Source organism: Aquarana catesbeiana, linkage group LG07, assembly GCF_042186555.1.
Source record: "Aquarana catesbeiana isolate 2022-GZ linkage group LG07, ASM4218655v1, whole genome shotgun sequence".
Taxonomy (NCBI): domain Eukaryota; kingdom Metazoa; phylum Chordata; class Amphibia; order Anura; family Ranidae; genus Aquarana; species Aquarana catesbeiana.
Window position 1 is genome coordinate 321855925 of NC_133330.1, and position 21466 is coordinate 321877390.

Sequence of the window (21466 nt, forward strand, 5' to 3'; positions counted from 1 at the left end):
CCCCCTTACTCAAGATGGACACAAATGCTAGGGGGGTGTCTTTTAAAGTGCTTTCTCATCAAAATAAAGCATGGAGACATAGATGGATAGATGGGGAAATTGCTATAAATAATACAATTGAATTAAACAGCGTTTTTGGTCTGTGGTGCTCAGATGCAGCGTAGCTTCGCTTTAGGCACAGGTTCACTTTAACATAGACTTCATAGTATAACAAATCTTACACAACACATAAACACGAGATAATACAAATCTTGCTACTAATATACTTTATTTTCTTTTTTACGCAAATCACTTACTTTGATATGGGATTGACACTGGCTTCAACTATTGTTAAACATTTACAGCATTTTATTGTGTCGGGGAATTCTTGTATACCTAGAAAGAAATCAATAATATCGATTAGCAATAAAATATCACAGTAAAACAACAACCATTGTATAATGCTCCTAAAACACATTTTGCAGAGTTAAAGGTGACTAAGCCCAAGAACAAACGTGAAATATGTTGCATTTTTACCAGTTCCTAGATGTGGTGACTGCATTAGATTTATGTTTTCAAGTAAATAATGTACATATACTTTTTGCATAAAAAGTAAATAAAATACTTACAAGGTATTGATCTTGCCAGAATTTCAGGGTGCTTGTAAAGTACAGAGCATTAAACTGATCTCACAATGTAATCATCTCTTCCCAGCGATCTTCTGTGAACTACAGAACCCCTTTTTACTATGTAATGTAGATGAGGAGAGAAGGAGGTGTCAGTAGTGAAAAACCAGCAAAGCAGCCCAGGGTGACAAATCTGCTCCTCCATATATACAGTGCAGTGAGTGAGCGTTGTCACTGCTGGACAGGAAGTGTGAGCCATTTACAGGATCACCAGATGAAATAATAGGAAAAGAAGCCTGAAAAAAAAAGAAACCAAATGCAGCACCACATTTAAGGACCAGTATGCTGAAATATATTACAATTGTGTGTTTCAGTTTAGGTCAGTGCTCTCCAGATTGTGGACCTTTACTTGCCTTTTTCTGGATCTTGGGGCACTTTTTCCTTCCGCTGATATGATAATCCTTTCGCTATCACCAATGGCGAGGTACCATTTTTCCTACTGACACCAACATTGGGGCACTACTGGGGCAGTGATACCAACATTGGAGCACTATTTCTTCCACTGACACCAACAATAGGCCTCTCTTCCTCTGACTAATCAACGATGGAACACTGTTCCCCCCACTGATACCAATGATGGGACACTATTTCTCCTGCTGACACCAATGATTGGGCACTATTCCATCCACTGATACCAAGGATAGGGTACTGTTCCTCCCACTAATACCATAAATAAACCTCCTGTTTTTCAAAACAGCTTTGCGTTTTGTGTCCACTTTCAATCCTTATGCTGAATGCCAAGATTCCTACATGTAAGCGCCGGTTCACATTAGAAGCGGCACGACTTGCAGGTCGCCTCACCGAGGCAACCTGCACACGACTGCCGCGGCGACTTGCAAGATGACTTCTGTATAGAAGTCTATGCAAGTCGCCCCCAAAGTAGTACAGGAACCTTTCTTCTAAGTCGGAGCGACTTGCGTCGCTCCGATTAGAACGGTTCCATTGTACAGAACGGGAGGCGACTTGTCAGGCGGCTAGGTCGCCTGACAAGTCGCCCCCATGTGAACCGGCCCTTAGTGTGCTATATTTATTGTTTAATAAATGAATAATAATAATATTAATAATAATAATAATACATTTTATTTATAAAAGATCTCAAAGTGCTGCAGGTTAAAATGAGCAGTTTATACAATGAAACGAACATCTAAAAAGAACGAAAAGCTCTTCTAAAAAGAAAATGTCTTAAGACCTTTTTTAAACCATTCAGTGAATGTAGGAGCCCTCAAGGTGTCAGGTAGGGCATTCCACAGGTGCGGGGCAGCTGCACAAGAAGCCCTGTCTCCCATTGTCTTAAGTCAAGTTCTAGGTATTTGAAGAAGGTTTAAATGAATGGAGCGGAGGGAACGTGATGTGTTTTGTGGTTTAAGTTCTTTGAGGTAGGGAGGGGCAAGTCCATGTAAACATTGGTGTGTGAGGAGGGAAACCTTGTGCTCAATCCTGGCGGAGACAGGAAGCCAATGGAGTGAGTGGAGAATGGGAGTAATGTGCTCATGTTTCCGCACTCTCATCAGGATCCTTGCTGCAGAGTTTTGGATGTACTGAAGCCTCTGCAGACTCTTTCTAGGAATCCCAATGAGAAGTGTGTTACAGTAGTCCAGTCTGGTGGAGACAAAGGCCTGAACCAGCCTCTCAGCATCTGGGAGGGAAAGAATGGGACGGAGTTTAGAGATATTACAAAGGTGGTAGAAAGAGGTCTTACATAGATGATTTATATGCTCTTCAATAGTGAGTTGGGAGTCCATTTTTTTTTTTTTTTTTTTTTAACATAGAAGTTTATTTAAGTTTTCACAACAGAAACAATTCACTTCGTATTAGATTTAAGTACAGATGGCATGCATAGAACCGTTACATGATTTGGTATGAGTGAGATTCTATTATCACAATACTTATCTATTTTAGAAGAAGATATTAATACTCATATTAAGGATATCAATACATGGCGTAGGTGTAAGGGATCTCACCTTCCATCTCAGAATATTCTAGCCTATACATATATAGTTTGGAGACTCCTGGGGGTAAGTCAACTCCATTCCCAAAGGGCTCGAACCCAACATTTCATTCAATAGTTAAGTGTTTTGCCTTCACCCATGCTGCCCAAATTTTCTCGAATTTTTTTGGACAATTTCTTCCCATATATGTCATTTTATATAATGGGAGCGCCTTATTTACCAGAGATTGCCAGAGTTGTTTAGTGGGCGGTTGGGACTGATTCCACTGCAGTAAAATTGCTTTTCTAGCATATAGTGTGGTGTAGAAGATGAATAGTTTCTTCCCCCATGTGACTTCTAGAAAGTCACAGATACCTAGTAAAAGGGGTATTGGGCTATATGGGACTTGCAGTCCCCCTATAGAGTTGATATCAGCAAGTATATTCTTCCAAAATTCCACCACTCCAGGGCAGGACCAGACCACATGAAAGAAATCGGCTTCCCCTGACCCACATCTAGGGCACCTCGCTATTCTATCAGGGTAAATCTTTGCCAGGCGTATTGGAGAGTAGTAGGCCCTATGTATGAATTTCAGCTGCATAAATCTGTCCCTTGCTGAGATTGTCAAGGGTAAATACTGTTGAATTCCCTCTTCCCAGTCCCCATCCGTCAACTCCGGAACATCCACCTTCCATCGCTCACATAGCTGGGAGACTTTAGATGTATCTTGAGTCACAAGCAGGTTATAGACGGCGGATAATGTTCCTCCGCCCTCTTGGTTTTTTAATACATTTTCTATCAGTGTCTCCTCCAGAGTCAACGGGCTGGGGAACTGGGACCGGAACGCATGCCTCACTTGGAGGAACCTGAAGAACATATGATTGGGTAGATCCTTTTCACTTTTTAAAGCATCAAAGGTGATTAGTTGTCCTTGGGCAACTATATCTCCCAGGGTTGTGACTCCATATCTGGCCCACACAACCGGGTCAGGGATGGAGTGAAAATGAGGCAGGCGGGGGTTGCCCCATAGGGGAGTTGCTGGGGACCAGTTACTCGGTCCCAGAAATAGCGCATTAACAGTGTCCCATACCTTAAGGGTTGTCTTCATTGGGCAGGTCACATGCGCATTTGATCTAGGGCCTCTATGCACCAAATTTCTCAACTCTGCATATGAGCCGATCAACGCCGCCTCCAAGGAAGCTGCAGGATTAGCCGGCTCCTCCGAGAGCCACCATTTTACTGTTACCAACACCGCTGCCCAATAGTATTTTAGGAAGCATGGTAAGGCCAGACCTCCCAAGGTCCCTGGAAGTTGCAAAGTTGCCTTAGCTATTCTAGGAGCCTTCCCATTCCAAATAAATGAGGTAATAATGCTGTCTAAGTGTCGGAAGAAGGTTTTTGATATAGGGATCGGAGTTTGTCGGAATAGGTATATAAATTTGGGTAAAATTGACATTTTAATTAGGTTGACACGGCCAACCGGAGTTAGTGGTAGGGATCTCCATGTGTTACATCTTTGGGATAGGTGGTGAACCACCGGGTTTAAGTTTAGGCTGATATATTTTTTCAAGTCTTGGTGTATTTCTACCCCTAGGTACCTAAACTGGGAAACCCTGCTAAGTTGTCCATCCGTCTGCGAGGGAGTAGACCCCGCCCGCAGAGGAAACAGGATCGATTTTCCCCAGTTGATACATATACCAGAGAATTTCCCAAATCTATTAATTACCGAGAGAGCCTCTTGTAGGGAGGTACCGTCATCCTTAAGATAGAGTAAGGTGTCGTCAGCATATAACGACACCTTTTCCTGTAGAGGACCTCTCGTAATTCCCCTTACCCCGGGTGTGGCCCTGAGAAGGACAGCCATAGGCTCTATTGCCAGGGCAAAAAGACCCGGCGAGAGCGGGCACCCCTGTCTAGTTCCCCTACCCAAAAAAAAAGTAGGGGAGAGTACTGTACCCGTACGAACTCTGGCTGTGGGGGCCTTGTATACCATCCTGACCCAGGAGATAAAGACCGGTCCAAACCCGAACCTGCGGAGGACCTCCCATAGGTAGCCCCACTCCACAGAGTCGAAGGCCTTTTCTGCGTCTAGAGAGGCCACTATTTCGTCTCGGGCCTCCTCCTCCCCAGAGGCCAGGACAGCATACAACCTACGAATGTTTATGTCTGTGCCCTTTCCAGGCATAAAACCTGTTTGATCTTCATGAATTAGATCTAATATTATTTCGTTTAACCGCTGGGCCAAAATTTTGGTTAAAATCTTCGCGTCCGAATTAAGTAAAGATATAGGTCGATATGAAGGGCATAGTTGGGGGTCTTTTCCCGGCTTTGGCAGGACAACTATAATGGCTTGTGACATGGAAAGCGGTATTTCCCCAGTACGTAGGGTCTCTGTAAGCATTGTGTGCATCCTAGGCGCCACCTCGCCCATATAGAGTTTATAAAATTCAGGGGGTAGGCCGTCTATTCCCGGTGTTTTCCCCGTTTGTAGGGAGCCTAGAGCCCGTTGGACCTCTTCCAGGGTTATTGGAGCCTCGAGGCTCTCTCGTGCTGCAGCCGTGAGGGTCGGAAGCGTTATTTCGTCTAGGAAGTCCAAGAGTTCCTTCGCTGAGTATTGTGCCCTAGAGGAGTATAGGGACGAGTAATACTCAGCAAAGCAAGCGTTAATCTTCGCAGGATCTGATACTAGGGTCCCGTCATTCTGTCGGATACGGGCTATTGTGGATACAGGGGATTGCTCTCTGGACAACCAGGCCAGAAGCCTACCCGTTTTTTCCCCTTGCTCAAATATTCTTTGAGTTTGGGCCAGTTGGCGTTTGTTCGCCTTGGCCACCCTTAGTAGCATTACCTCCCGATAGGCAACCTTCATGTCTTGTGCTATAATAGGGTTGGTTGTGAGGGTGTATCGGGTCTCCAAGTCCCGGGCTTTAGTCTCTGCCTCCTCCAGCAACATCTTATTGTTCCTACGCTCTCTAGCTATGGATGACATATAGCAGCCTCTAATGTAGGCTTTAAACGTGTCCCATACCATCCCCGGGGTAGAGGAACCCGCGTTAGTCAACCAAAATTGTTTTATCTCTTTTACTATCTCAATTTCTATAGTAGGATGTTCAATCCAAAATCTGGAAAGTCGCCAGATTCTGTCCGCCTGTGGAGTGGAGGTTTGCAGTGTGCACAATAGCGGGGAGTGGTCAGAAATACCCCTCGGTAACGTTTCAATGTTTATAACTTTGGGAAGCATGGGTGAGCTTGCGTATAGAAGGTCAATACGTGACAAAGAGTTATAAGATGATGAGTGGCATGTGTACACTCGTTCTGTTGGATGTTTCCATCGCCATACATCCTCCAATCCCAATACCTGCGCCCATCTAGTTAACGCAGAATCTGTAGCTGGGTCTGGGGACATTTTATCTAGTGAAGGGTTAGGCGTGATATTGAAATCTCCCGTAAGAATTACATAGTCTGTGGGGAATTGCGCAATTATAGTAGTGATCTTCTGCAGAAGGGAGATGTTGGCCGGCGGGGGCAGATATACCCCCACTATAACCATAGCCAGTGTTTCAATATTAGCGTGGATTATTACGTATCTACCCTCTGGGTCAATGAGAATGTCAAGGGGTTCAAAATTGAGCGATTTGTGGATCAGAACACTAACCCCCCTGGCGTAATTAGTGTAGGTGGCATGGTAATGGTGTCCCACCCACGGTTTCTTTATCCCCAACACTCTGCCCCCCACCAGGTGTGTCTCCTGAAAAATGCAAATACTGGGTGTATATTTCTTAAGATATTCAAAAACTAGTGTGCGTTTAATTTTGTGGTTAAGACCCCTCACATTCCATGATAATATTTTCAGCTGAGCCATATGTCAAAGTTGTATATATTTCTTCCGGAAAACCATGTATGATTAGAGTATATAGATAACTCCTTCTCGTCCCTCCCCCCTCCCGCCAAGGGACCCAGCTTCCCCCAAAGGGCAATAACCATTCTGTTAGCCTGAAGCATGTAGCCTATGCCTTTGCTATTGTTAAGCCATCTATATGAATCCTTCCTTGAGTAATGAAGCGATAAACAAAGAACAAAAATTAAAATTAAACAACCTAAACAAAACATCCCTCCCATCCCACCCCACACCCCAATAAGTAAACTTCGGGGTGTTTGAGTACCCATAACAACCAGAAAAACAAGAAAAAGCAAAAAAAAACAGGAGAAACCTCCTAGGGGGTGGTGTGTAACAATCGGCACACCTAGGACCTAGTTATCTTAATGTGAGATCAGAGACCGCACTACTCACTGCATCTGCAGGCCTTTACTGATAATAAACCAAGGGAGGGGAAGGGAAAATAAATACTTATTCCCTATAAAAAAGGGGAGAAAAGAGAAAATCTTAGTGATTAGGGGGGGAAAAGCCTCCCCCATAATCAGGGCCCCTCCCCTCTATGTGGACCTGGGCAACCTGTCTGCGCTAGAGCAGCCGTTAACACTTAGATATTTCTAAGGGTACATTCTTAGTTACAAACAATAGTAGTCTCTTAAAACCTGTAGAACGTGAAAGAAATTTGTTAGACAATAGAAGCATTCGTTGAAAGTCCTCCCGAAGAGTCAAACCAGTTAACAGAAATCCACCACTAACCCCTCCCTCCACCACCCATCTCTAATAACAGGAAGAGCATTGGTTAAGCCGGGCCTCGTGTCTCGCATTCTCCCCCTTTTTGTCTTCACCCCTGGGACCAGTAGATATAGCAACAGAGTTCCATAACTCCACACTGTTGGTCAGGATCGTCTGGATCCGGATAGTCCCTTCGTGGGTAGAAAAAGTCCCAGGAAGAAGAGTAAAACCAAGACCAAAAAAAAAAACACAGGACCGTTCAGGAGAGCATGTATCCGTCCCCCACTGTGGGACTAGCTGGTTCGGCCATATCCCCATCAGACAGCTAGGCTTCTCAGGATTCATGTATTCCGTAGTTCCCAGATACTGCGCCAGTCACCAATAGGGGTAGGGGTTATTAGAGATAACAAGTTGTAGATCTTACCACCAGTCGTCACCAGGTAGATAGAGGGTCAGTCGTGGTGCATTCCATACTTCGGATCAATGATTGCGTGGCAGGGATTCAAGCCATCTGGCTGCTTCCTCTGGAGAGGTGAAAAATTTAGTAGTTTCGCCATCCACTACCCTAAGTCGTGCAGGGAACAGCATGCTGTACTTTAGTCCCTTAACACGCATTTGGGCCTTTACCTGGTCGAATGTCCTGCGTTGCCTCTGTGTTTCCACTGAGTAGTCAGGGAATAGCATTATCTTTGCGTTCTCAGTGCGCAGCTCTCCCACCTTTCGTGCCTCCCTTAAGATCAGATCTCTATCTCTAAAGTTCAATAAACGGAATATGAAGGTGCGTGGGGGAGTTCCCGGTGGGCCCCGAGTTGACGGCATTCTGTGGGCTCGCTCCACCGCGAAGTGTGCAGAGAATGGTGCTTGTGGGAGAAGGTTTCGCAGTAACTGCTCCGTGTATGCCTCCGGATCTCTTCCCTCCACTCCTTCCGGGAGTCCCACCAGGCGCAAATTATTCCTGCGGTTTCTGTTTTCCTGATCTTCCGCACGCGATTCCAGCGTTTTCATTTTAACTTGCAGTATACGAATGGAGGCGCCGTGGTCTCGTATTTCATCTTCATTCTCCCCTACCCTCCTTTCAGCCTCCGTCAGCCTGTCTCTGTATTTGTCCATATCCCTTCTTATTAGGCCCATTTCTGACTGTATTTGCTCTATTTTGGTAGTTAGGGTAGTTTGACAACCCGTGATAGCCTGCATGAGTGCTTGAAACTGATCCTCTCCCATTTGGGAGGACTCAGCCTGAGTGTCTGTGTGATCTGTCTGTGAAGCCATGTTTGAACACACTGCTCCCCGTGGGCCCCGGGCTGGTGGTGGCGTTTTAGGGGCCGTTTGTGTCTGCTTCTGGGCATCACAGGTTCGTCTTCTCATGCCCAATTTGGTTCCCAGACTTCCAGCTATTATGTGACAGGCAGGGGTCCCCCAGCAGCCAGGTTATAATCTGTATCTTCTGCCCGCCGTATAATCCTGTCTCCCTCACCTCCCAGCGGGTCTTGTTTCTGGTCCCTCCGTCACTCACCCTCAGATAGCACCACCGTGGGGCATGCAGCGGCCCTGCGTCTACCGATCGCGTCACCTGAGGCCGGGGATTGCGGAGGCCTCATAGGCCTCAAGATGGCGGATCCCCTCCGGGTGGAGAGCCGGCCGCAGGCCTCTGAGGCGGCGTGGATATCTTCTCTCGTCCGAGCGGCGACAGCTATAGCGGAAGGCACGTTGCGGCCCCTCCACGGCCGATCGCGGCACCCGAGGCCGGGGATCGCGAGGCCGCGCAGGCCGCAAAATGACGGATCGTCACCGCGAGACGGAGCCGGGGCCTCCGAGGCGGCGTGGATAGCTCCTCTCGTCCGCTTGGTTCCCTAGCAGCAACAGCTGCATCGGATGGCACGTTACGGCCCCCCACGGCCGATTACTGCACCCGAGGCCGGGGATCGCGAGGCCGCACAGGCCGCAAGATGGCGGATCTTCAATGGGACTCGGAGCCGGCCGAGGACCTACATCAGCTACATCCAGCGGTCTTTGCCTTCAATACTCCTCCGTTCCTTTGTCTATGATGGAGTATAACACCCCCAGGTAAGTTGGAAGGGGATTTACACAGGGCCGAGGCAGGATTCCTGTGGATGCAGCAGGGGGCCGGCGGAGCTCCCTCAGATCTCTTATCCTGCAGCAGGGCACTATTATCAAGCTCCAGCCTTCCTCCCCTCAGTGCCCGGTTACAGCCACCTCTCCTCAGTGCAGTGAAGTTGGTTATCAGCCCACAAAACAGCGGATTAGGAGGCCTGTTTTATGCGGAGCTCTGTCTCATCCGTCCTACCAGGTCGCCATCTTGACCACCGGGAGTCCATTTTTACACCCAGATTTGTAACTGTTGATAAGAGGGGGATATTAGAACCAGAGAAGGTAATGCTGGTTATGAATGAAGGCCTCTTGAACCCCCCCCCCCCAGGGTAAGAGAGCCTTGACTGATGGGGGCATGGCCAGATTCTGGACAAAGGGGTGGATGGTGATGATTGGTGGCAACATGGGGGATGGGATGGGCCTGATCTCAGGGAACTTGTGCCCCAGGGAATTCTGGGTCTTTCGGAAGAAGTGGATGGAAGAGCTGCCCACCCTCCCGCCCCCTTTTTTTTTTCCTCGGTTATGGTATGTCACAGCTGTCTGCGGTTTCTTGACCTTGCCAGCATTTAAAGTTGCTGTAATGGGCTATGCCATTGATGGAAAAATTGGAACTAGGCTGTCTGTCCTGCACTTATGGTAAGGACAGGCCCCACTTCCCCCTTTTGGTATTGAGTGCTCACAGTACGACTGTGACTGGCACTGGTTAAATTTGTTCACGTTACGTGTTGGAATTTAATAAAGCTGTGGCCTTGCCCTTTCCAACCTAATGATTGTAAGTGTTTTATTTAATGGGGTAAAAGGGCAAGGGTGGTGGGGGATTTGATCCCATGGTGTTACATTCATTTGTACCTAGGCCCATTGCGCCTCAGCAGTCATGAGTTTTACTATGCTAATGAGGATCCTGTGCTACTATTCTTTTGTCGTTTGAGCTCACTTGATCCGCCCCGATCTTTATTGGAAGCTGTAGGTTCGCTGACACTTTTGAAAGCTGGGACTTGTAGTGCGCTGAACTGGTTTGTGGCTTCTTTGATGCTGAACTGATGGGGCCTGGGGAACGTTTATTTATTATCTGAGAATGGCGGCTGGTGATTACTGTACATGTGCACTAAGGTATTGTGATAGTGAGAGTCCCTGTCTCTGGAAAAATAGGTTTAAAAAGGACACAGGGTTGGCAGAGCATTTATTTTGAGAGGAGAAAACTGCTCTGGACGGTTTCTCTGGATTTTGCTATTTCTGGATAGGGCTCTGTAGTTTGGAGATTCCTAAGATTCTTGGGTAAGGATGGAATCTCCGACCCTGTGTTCGGGTGTTGTGGACAACCAGCAGGGTGTGTGCCCAGGTGCACACAGCCCTTATAATGATTGGCTGGTGAGAGCAGTAGGTGGTGGGTGTTGGGAGTTGGATTAGGGAGGTGGGAGTTGGGGTTGGGAGTTGGATTAAGGAGTTGGATTTGGGGTTGGGAGTTGGATTAGGGAGTTGGATTAGGGAGTTGGAGTTGGGAGTTGGATTATGGAGTTTGGGTTGGGAGTTGGGGTTGTGAGTTGGAGTTGGATGTTGGATTACGTAGTTTGATTAGGGAGGTGGGAGTTGGAGTTGGGAGTTGGGGTTGGGAGTTGAATTAGCGAGTTGGATTTGGGGGTTGGGGTTGGGAGTTGGATTTGGGAGTTGGAGTGGCAGTTGGGGTTGGGCGTTGGATTAGGGAGTTGGAGTTGGGAGTTGGATTTGGGAGTTGGAGTGGGAGTTGGGGTTGGGTGTTGGGGTTGGGAGTTGGGTGTTGGGGTTGGGAGTTGGATTAGGGAGTTGGGAGTTCGAGTTGGAGGTTGGGAGTTGGGAATGGGATTAGGGAGTTGGATTAGGTAGGTGGGAGTTGGAGCTGGAGCTGTTTGAAGACAGAGTTGGGAGTACCTGGGGAGGACTGCAGCCCGTGCAAAGGGGATTCTGGGCCCAAGGACTGGGAAAGTCTGGTCAGTTCTGAGAGTCTGGGGGCAAAGGAAGCTGAGGCCAGTGATTCCAGGGGGGCTGGAGAGAATACGGAAGTCTCTATTGGGAGCAAGCTGGAGATACTGGGAAAACCCTGTCAAGAGGCCATGAGGGCCTGAACAGCAAGGCTGAGAGAGATCCTGAACAGCAAGGGGTCTGGGAGACCAAAACAAGCAGAGGTCCTACTGACCAGAGAGCCAAGTGGCTCTGTATTTTTAATGTGTGTTTGCTGACTAAAGTTGAAATCGCTGCATGGAAATCCTGGATGGACTTTTGTTTTTTCTCTTTTAATAAAAGTGGGCTACTAGGACCTTAACTATAATGCCCCGACTCACTGTACAAAAAATGCATGTACCACTGAGCTAGGCACCCTCATATCACAGTATTTAGGAACTATTAGGCGGGGAGGCCCCATGATTTCTAATGGTGGCCCTGCTGACAGATCTCCTGCTGCCTGTCCTTGATTTAGGAATACTTTATGTTAAGATGACACCTATTGCCACAGCTGACATTGGGGAATCCATCAAAATTTGGCTATGGGGCCCCATGATTCAAAGTCTGGCCCCTGGAACGGGTCACTATTCTCAGGTGCACAGAAATCCCACCAACTTAGAAGGATCTATGAACGTGCAGTCGCGGTGAACTCAGATAACCTAAAACCCTCTGACTTCACAAGTATTTTGTTAGGATTGATCGCTGTCTAAAAATAGCCACATAAAAATGTAGATGATGCCGACTCGCAGCGGAGGAGAAATGAGGCTGAGCAGGGAAGAACAGAAGGACAGATTAATTCATTTTTGTGACACAGCTAAAGTGCGCGGCCGTACCACCGCACTCCGTCAACTTCTCCTTTAATCGCTGAGACTGTGATGTGGCGGAGCCGATCTCGGTGCATTCCGAGAATAAATATCTTCCCTTCGGACCACTGACTCCGGCTGTCCAATCAAAGCTAAGAATAAATCTGCAGCTAAATTAAATGCGGATCAATTAATTATCGGAGCTCTCAGCACTAGACCATTATATTTCCAAAGGAACAATGTGTGCGTTACATGTTGTACTCATAAAACACTATAGGCCATAACGCGGGATAAAAACCAAAATTTAAAGTTTAATATATTGCTGCTTACCAATCCTTAAAACGACGCTAAATGATATCCTTATTCTACAAAAATAATCCACACACATCCACTTAAAGGGTAACTCCAGCAATAGCAAATAAAAAATAATATAGTATATATAATTGCGACACAAGTCATATTGTAATTGAATTTTATAAAAAATTACCCTTTTCTTTTCAATCTACAGCTCTGTAATTTTCTGTAAAATGCAATATGGCAAAATGGAGGTCTTCTCTACACAGATGGTATACAGAACACCCTCCCCAGAAATGCTATTCCCTAATTGTGTGATTGGCTCACTAATTTTCCCAGAAGTCTGCACTAGAAGTGCCTCCACTGCAACAAAAATGTCATTTTCGGTGAGATATTGCTAAAGGATGAACAGCACAGTGGCTTAGTGGTTAGCACATCCACCTAGCAGCACTGAAGTCATCAGTTCATAATCCCAACCATGGCACTACCTGCACAGAGTTTGCATGTTCTTTAACATAGGTTAATTGGCTCCTGTCTAAATTTGCCCTAGTATGTGTATGTATGAATGTGAGTTAGGGACCTTAGATTGAAAGCTCCTTGAGGGCAAGGACTGATATGAACGAACAATGTATATATGTAAGGTGCTGCGTAAATTGATGGCGCTATATAAAGTACACATAGTAAATAAACGAAAATCACATGATAGTGTCTTTTTCATTATTGACAAGCTGATGCACTTGCGGTGTTCTAATGAGAAAAGCTGCAGTGTCTGCCTCCCTTTAGAAGTGATTAACCCTTTGGGAGTATCTCAATAAAATGACATTTTTGTTGCAGAAGATGCCTTAAATCTGACTTACAGTATCTTAGTGCAGGCTTTCTGGAAAATCAGTAAGCCAATCACTCTGGTAGGAAATTATATTTCTCGGAGGGTTCCATTGACCTACTGTGAACAGAACGCCTCCAGGTTGTCATATTGCATTTAATTTTACAAAAAATTGCAGCGCTGCAGATTCAAAAGGAGAGGTCCCTTAAATTACAACATGACTTGAGTGGTAATTGTATATGCTATATTAAAGTGGATGTAAACCCTCACATATACCCAGTGAAGTGAACAGCCTCAGATGATACACAGAGATGAAACAAATCTCCCTACATAAGTTGTACATGTATATCTCCTGTCTTCATCTTTATATACTGTTTAGAATGTGAACATTGTGTTAGAATTTTCTCTTCCTGTTCCAGCTGGGGGTGTGGAATCTTGCAGTACACTGTGAGACAGCTGATTGGAGGAAAGGCACACACCCCCTCTCCTCATAGGCAGAGACTTGCAGAGCTGTGCTTTGAATTGACCAGCTTTCTGCTAATCTATTTATAGCACCCGCCCTGACACAAAATTCAGGTTGGTTTTATCACAGTTGACGGAGAACTTGTCAGAAGTGATCATGCTGATAACAGAAGAACGGAGCAGGAGAAAGACACAAAATAATGGTGGCCACACAAAATATTGACACTTTGGGCCAAATTTGGACATTTTCACTTAGGGGTGTACTCACTTTTGTTGCCAGCGGTTTAGACATTAATGACTGTGTGTTGAGTTATTTTGAGGAGACAGCGAATTTACACTGTTATACAAGCTGTACACTCACTACTTTACATTGTAGCAAAGTGTCATTTCTTCAGTGTTGTCATATGAAAAGATAGAAGAAAATATTTACAACTGTAAATATTTACGACGGTCGTAGGTTTTCCACTGAGGAGAGAGGTTGTGTCTCTCCCAACTCTTTGCCTGTCTCATCCTTTTAATAGAAGCACCTTTATATTCACTTCCTGGAATACCATGTATGACTCTTAGATGATCGTTCAGGGTTTTCCATCGTATACTGACTCACTACTGCCTTTCAAACTTGCAATGAGGTGGTTCTACCTTCAGCAAAAGAGTTTTGATTCTATTTAAGGATACAAAAATTGTATATCCTTCTGTGGCCATTAAAGACGGGAACTTTTGATGTGAGGGACCTAGTTGAATTTTCTATATCGCTGATGTTACTGATCAGCTTTTTTACCAAATACAATTTGCCTTCTTTGTGCGGCAGCCTGTATACCACAATTTATGCCAAAACTCCTGAGGAAGCTCCAAATGAGCGAAACATGTTGAGTGGTATTTAATTAAGTGGTACCCCTTTTACTGTCTGCCCACTACTAGATGTGGTTTTTCGAGATATACACACTGTTTTAAGGAAAACTTTGTTATGTAATTTGTTTTAATTGTAATTAATAAAAATTATATTTTTTATGGATAAGCTGTAAATGTTTCTCTACCTAAATTTAAGCACCTTAAAAGTCCCAGGGTTGTTTGTCAACCCTTTCTTTCCCTTTTTTCCTCTTTATTTACATTGATGGTCAGTGGGAAGAATGCCCCTTGCATTGGTGGTCAGTGGGAAGAATGTTCCCCTTACATTGGTGGTCAGTGGGAAGAATGTCCCTTACATTGGTGGTCAGTGGGAAGAATGTCCCTTACATTGGCGATCAGTGGGAAGAATGTCCCTTACATTGGTGATCAGTGGGAAGAATGCTCCTTACATTGAAGGTCAGTGGAAAGAATGTTCCTTACATTGGAGGTCAGTGGGAAGAATGTTCCCCTTACATAGGAGGTCAGTGGGAAGAATGCTCCTTACATTGGTGGGCAGTGGGAAGAATGCTCCTTACATTGGAGGTCAGTGGGAAGAATGCTCCTTACATTGGAGGTCAGTGGGAAGAATGCTCCTTACATTGGTGATCAGTGGGAAGAATGCTCCTTACATTGGTTGTCAGTGGGAAGAATGCTCCTTACATTGGTGATCAGTGGAAAGAATGCTCCTTACATTGGAGGTCAGTGGGAAGAATGCTCCTTACATTGGTGATCAGTGGGAAGAATGTCCCTTACATTGGCGATCAGTGGGAAGAATGTCCCTTACATTGGAGGTCAGTGGGAAGAATGCTCCTTACATTGGAGGTCAGTGGGAAGAATGTCCCTTACATTGGTGGTCAGTGGGAAGAATGTCCCTTACATTGGCGATCAGTGGGAAGAATGTCCCTTACATTGGTGATCAGTGGGAAGAATGCTCCTTACATTGGTGATCAGTGGGAAGAATGCTCCTTACATTGGTTGTCAGTGGGAAGAATGCTCCTTACATTGGTGATCAGTGGAAAGAATGCTCCTTACATTGGAGGTCAGTGGGAAGAATGTTCCTTACTAGGGTTGTCCCGATACCGATACTAGTATCGGTATCGGCACCGATACCGAGCATTTGCCCAAGTACTTGTACTCGGGCAAATGCTCCCGATGCTTCCCCCGATACCTAGAGGACAGCTGTGATCGGCGCGTGGGGGAGTTACAAGATTCTCCCCCAGCGGCTTTCAGCAGCTTTAGTGACATACAGCGGTGATCGCTCACCGCTGACTGTCACTGCATCCTCCTCCATGCTCCCTCCTTTCCTCTGTCCCCCTCCGCTGTCCCCCTCCGTTCCTCTCTCCTTCCCTGTGCCTCTCCGCTGTCCCCTCCGTTCTGCTGTGCATCTCCGCTGTCCCCTCCGTTCTGCTGTGTCTCTCCGCTGTCCCCTCCGTTCTGCTGTGTCTCTCCGCTGTCCCCCTCCGTTCCTCTCTCCTTCCCTGTGCCTCTCCGCTGTCCCCTCCGTTCCCCTCTCCTTCTCTGTCCCCTCCGTTCTGCTGTGCCTCTCCGCTGTCCCCTCCGTTCTGCTGTGCCTCTCCGCTGTCCCCTCCGTTCCCCTCTCCTTCTCTGTCCCCTCCGTTCTGCTGTGCCTCTCCGCTGTCCCCTCCGTTCTGCTGTGCCTCTCCGCTGTCCCCTCCGCTCCCCTCTCCTTCTCTGTCCCCTCCGTTCAGCTGTGCCTCTCCGCTGTCCCCTCCGTTCTGCTGTGCCTCTCCGCTGTCCCCTCCGTTCCCCTCTCCTTCTCTGTCCCCTCCATTCAGCTGTGCCTCTCCGCTGTCCCCTCCGTTCTGCTGTGCCTCTCCGCTGTCCCCTCCGTTCTGCTGTGCCTCTCCGCTGTCCCCTCCGTTCCCCTCTCCTTCTCTGTCCCCTCCGTTCTGCTGTGCCTCTCCACTGTCCCCTCCGTTCTGCTGTGCCTCTCCGCTGTCCCCTCTGTTCCCCTCTCCTTCTCTGTCCCCTCCGTTCTGCTGTGCCTCTCCGTTGTCCCCTCCGTTCTGCTGTCCCCTCCGTTCCCCTCTCCTTCTCTGTCCCCTCCGTTCTGCTGTGCCTCTCCGCTGTCCCCTCCGTTCTGCTGTGCCTCTCCGCTGTCCCCTCCGTTCCCCTCTCCTTCTCTGTCCCCTCCGTTCTGCTGTGCCTCTCCGCTGTCCCCTCCATTCTGCTGTGCCTCTCCGCTGTCCCCTCCGTTCTGCTGTGCCTCTCCGCTGTCCCCTCCGTTCCCCTCTCCTTCTCTGTCCCCTCCGTTCAGCTGTGCCTCTCCGCTGTCCCCTCCATTCTGCTGTGCCTCTCCGCTGTCCCCTCCGTTCCCCTCTCCTTCTCTGTCCCCTCCATTCAGCTGTGCCTCTCCGCTGTCCCCTCCGTTCTGCTGTGCCTCTCCGCTGTCCCCTCCGTTCTGCTGTGTCTCTCCGCTGTCCCCCTCCGTTCCTCTCTCCTTCCCTGTGCCTCTCCGCTGTCCCCTCCGTTCCCCTCTCCTTCTCTGTCCCCTCCGTTCTGCTGTGCCTCTCCGCTGTCCCCTCCGTTCTGCTGTGCCTCTCCGCTGTCCCCTCCGTTCCCCTCTCCTTCTCTGTCCCCTCCGTTCTGCTGTGCCTCTCCGCTGTCCCCTCCGTTCTGCTGTGCCTCTCCGCTGTCCCCTCCGCTCCCCTCTCCTTCTCTGTCCCCTCCGTTCAGCTGTGCCTCTCCGCTGTCCCCTCCGTTCTGCTGTGCCTCTCCGCTGTCCCCTCCGTTCCCCTCTCCTTCTCTGTCCCCTCCATTCAGCTGTGCCTCTCCGCTGTCCCCTCCGTTCTGCTGTGCCTCTCCGCTGTCCCCTCCGTTCTGCTGTGCCTCTCCGCTGTCCCCTCCGTTCCCCTCTCCTTCTCTGTCCCCTCCGTTCTGCTGTGCCTCTCCACTGTCCCCTCCGTTCTGCTGTGCCTCTCCGCTGTCCCCTCCGTTCCCCTCTCCTTCTCTGTCCCCTCCGTTCTGCTGTGCCTCTCCGTTGTCCCCTCCGTTCTGCTGTGCCTCTCCGCTGTCCCCTCCGTTCCCCTCTCCTTCTCTGTCCCCTCCGTTCTGCTGTGCCTCTCCGCTGTCCCCTCCGTTCTGCTGTGCCTCTCCGCTGTCCCCTCCGTTCCCCTCTCCTTCTCTGTCCCCTCCGTTCTGCTGTGCCTCTCCGCTGTCCCCTCCGTTCTGCTGTGCCTCTCCGCTGTCCCCTCCGTTCTGCTGTGCCTCTCCGCTGTCCCCTCCGTTCCCCTCTCCTTCTCTGTCCCCTCCGTTCAGCTGTGCCTCTCCGCTGTCCCCTCCGTTCTGCTGTGCCTCTCCGCTGTCCCCTCCGTTCCCCTCTCCTTCTCTGTCCCCTCCATTCAGCTGTGCCTCTCCGCTGTCCCCTCCGTTCTGCTGTGCCTCTCCGCTGTCCCCTCCGTTCTGCTGTGCCTCTCCGCTGTCCCCTCCGTTCCCCTCTCCTTCTCTGTCCCCTCCGTTCTGCTGTGCCTCTCCGCTGTCCCCTCCGTTCTGCTGTGCCTCTCCGCTGTCCCCTCCGTTCCCCTCTCCTTCTCTGTCCCCTCCGTTCTGCTGTGCCTCTCCGTTGTCCCCTCCGTTCTGCTGTGCCTCTCCGCTGTCCCCTCCGTTCCCTTCTCCTTCTCTGTCCCCTCTGTTCTGCTGTCTCTCTCCGCGGTGTGAATGGACAGAGTCAGCTGACTCTGTCCATTCACAAAACTGAAACATTGTAATCTCCTGTGATTACGATGTGTCAGTTTATGAATGGAGAGGAGCCGCTGTCTTCTCTCCATTCATTCTCAGTGCAGCTGAGGCTGCAGAGAAAGGGACTGGGGAATGTCTATCCTCCGTCTCTTTCTCTGTCTCAAGGGGGAGATATCAGAGGTCTGCTAAGACCCCTGATATCCCACCAAAACCCCCCAACAGGGCTGATTAAAAAAAAAAAAAAAAAAAAAAAAAAACATATAAAGAATAAAAAAAATATTATTGTAAAAAATAAAAATTGTAAAAAAAAAAAAAAAAAAACACACACACATACACCGTTCACCCCCCCCCCCCCAAAAAAAAAATAAAGAAAGAAAACACTGTTAAAAAAAAAAAAAAACACTGTCACGTGACATTAAAAAAAAAGTATCGGTAATCGGTATCGGCGAGTACTTGAAAAAAGTATCGGTACTTGTACTCGGTCCTAAAAAAGTGGTATCGGGACAACCCTATTCCTTACATTGGTGGTCAGTGAGAAGAATGTTCCTTACATTGGTGATCAGTGAGAAGAATGTTCCTTACATTGGTGGTCAGTGAGAAGAGTGTTCCTTACATTGGTGGTCAGTGAGAAGAATGTTCCTTACATTGGTGGTCAGTGAGAAGAATGTTCCTTACATTGGTGGTCAGTGGGAAGAATGTTCCTTACATTGGTGGTCAGTGGGAAGAATGCTTCTTACATTGGTGATCAGTGGGAAGAATGCTTCTTACATTGGTGATCAGTGGGAAGAATGCTCCTTACATTGGTGGTCAGTGGGAAGAATGCCCCTTACATTGGTGATCAGTGGGAAGAATGCCCCTTACATTGGTGATCAGTGAGAAGAATGCTCCTTACATTGGAGGTCAGTGGGAAGAATGTTCCTTACATTGGTGATCAGTAGGAAGAATGCTCCTTACATTGGTGATCAGTGAGAAGAATGTTCCTTACATTGGTGATCAGTGAGAAGAATGCTCCTTACATTGGTTGTCAGTAGGGATGAGCTTCGTGTTCGAGTCGAACCCATGTTCGACTCGAACATCGGCTGTTCGATCGTTCGCCGAATTGCGAACGTTATGGGCCGTTCGCGCTAAATTCGTGTGGCGCGTCACGGCCCATAATTCACTGCGGCATCGCAGTGCATTGCTGGCTGATGATTGGCCAAGCATGCACTATGACCCGCATGCTTGGCCAATCACAGCGCTGTCAGTAGAGAGAGCTGTAATTGGCCAAAGCCAGGGTGGCTTTGGCCAATTACGGCTCAGGGCATTTAGTACACACCCCACACTATATAAGGCCGCCTGCACGGCGGCCCTGTGTAGTGTGTGTTCCGGTGTGCTGAGAGATAGAGAGAGAGAGAGACAGTGTCATTTGATTTGAGTTAGATAGATTAGGCAGAACAGTCAGTCAGTTAGCTGCACTTACAGTGTATTGTGTATATATATGCATCCCAGGTGTTGCATATATATATATACACTGTATTCAGTTTAGCTAGATCCGTTCCTGTTATCTTCTATCTAGACTATTTACATTTAATGCAGTGCGTCCTGCTCACAGTGTTCAGCTAGATCCGTTCCTGTTATCTTCTAGACTATTTACATTTAGTGCAGTGCGTCCTGCTCACAGTGTTCAGCTAGATCCGTTCCTGCTATTTACATTTAGTGCAGTGCGTCCTGCTCACAGTGTTCAGCTAGATCCGTTCCTGTTAAATTCCTACTGACCGGCAGGCTTGTCTGGTTACAGTATATAAAGCTACCTGAAGAAAATTACAGGTGTTCTATTTGATCCTATTAGTACCACGGTCAGGCAGCTAGACTATTTACATTTAGTACAGTGTGTCCTGCTCACAGTGTTCAGCTAGATCCGTTCCTGTTAAATTCCTACTGACCGGCAGGCTTGTCTGGTTACAGTATATAAAGCTACCTGAAGAAAATTACAGGTGTTCTATTTGATCCTATTAGTACCACGGTCAGGCAGCTAGACTATTTACATTTAGTACAGTGTGTCCTGCTCACAGTGTTCAGCTAGATCCGTTCCTGTTATCTTCCTACTGACAGGCAGGCTTGTCTGGTTACAGTATATAAAGCTACCTGAAGAAAATTACAGGTGTTCTATTTGATCCTATTAGTACCACGGTCAGGCAGCTAGACTATTTACATTTAGTACAGTGTGTCCTGCTCACAGTGTTCAGCTAGATCCGTTCCTGTTAAATTCCTACTGACCGGCAGGCTTGTCTGGTTACAGTATATAAAGCTACCTGAAGAAAATTACAGGTGTTCTATTTGATCCTATTAGTACCACGGTCAGGCAGCTAGACTATTTACATTTAGTACAGTGTGTCCTGCTCACAGTGTTCAGCTAGATCCGTTCCTGTTATCTTCCTACTGACAGGCAGGCTTGTCTGGTTACAGTATATAAAGCTACCTGAAGAAAATTACAGGTGTTCTATTTGATCCTATTAGTACCACGGTCAGGCAGCTAGACTATTTACATTTAGTACAGTGCGTCCTGCTCACAGTGTACAGCTAGATCCGTTCCTGTTATCTTCCTACTGACAGGCAGGCTTGTCTGGTTACAGTATATAAAGCTACCTGAAGAAAATTACAGGTGTTCTATTTGATCCTATTAGTACCACGGTCAGGCAGCTAGACTATTTACATTTAGTACAGTGCGTCCTGCTCACAGTGTTCAGCTAGATCCGTTCCTGTTATCTTCCTACTGACAGGCAGGCTTGTCTGGTTACAGTATATAAAGCTACTTGAAGAAAATTACAGGTGTTCTATCCCAGCTTAGTGCAGCTACAGGCCATTAGTATGTCTGGAAGGCCAAGAAGGAGAGGCAGACAGTCACAAGCCAATAAGAGAGGGCAAGCAGGCTCTGTGTCTAGTGCTGGTCGTGGAGACGGTGCATCCTCATCAGCACGTGGCCATGGGACACGCTTGGCCTTTTTTTCGGCAGCTGGCCATGTTGAGCCGCAACATGCGGAAGACTTGGTCGAGTGGATGACCAAGCCGTCCTCATCCTCCTCATCCTCTCTCACCCATGCCCAGGGTGCTTTGTCTGGCAAAGCAGCGGCCTCTTCCCTCAGCTCAATGTCATCAGTGACTCCTTCCCTAGCTCCACCATGTCCTCATGAGGATTCCCTCGAACTGTTTGACCACAGTGTTGGGTACATGCTCCAGGA

General features: G+C 47.7%; 1 protein-coding gene across 5 annotated transcripts in view; it reads right to left on the bottom strand.

Moving 5' to 3' along the window:
- Nucleotides 1-21466, bottom strand: part of LRRC7 (leucine rich repeat containing 7) — a 508948-nt gene that overhangs the window by 223518 nt on the left and 263964 nt on the right. For all 5 annotated transcript variants that reach the window (XM_073593758.1, XM_073593756.1, XM_073593759.1 and 2 more), the window contains one exon: nucleotides 297-375. In XM_073593758.1, the coding sequence (XP_073449859.1) occupies nucleotides 297-375 (79 nt within the window). The remainder of the gene's footprint in view (nucleotides 1-296; nucleotides 376-21466) is intronic.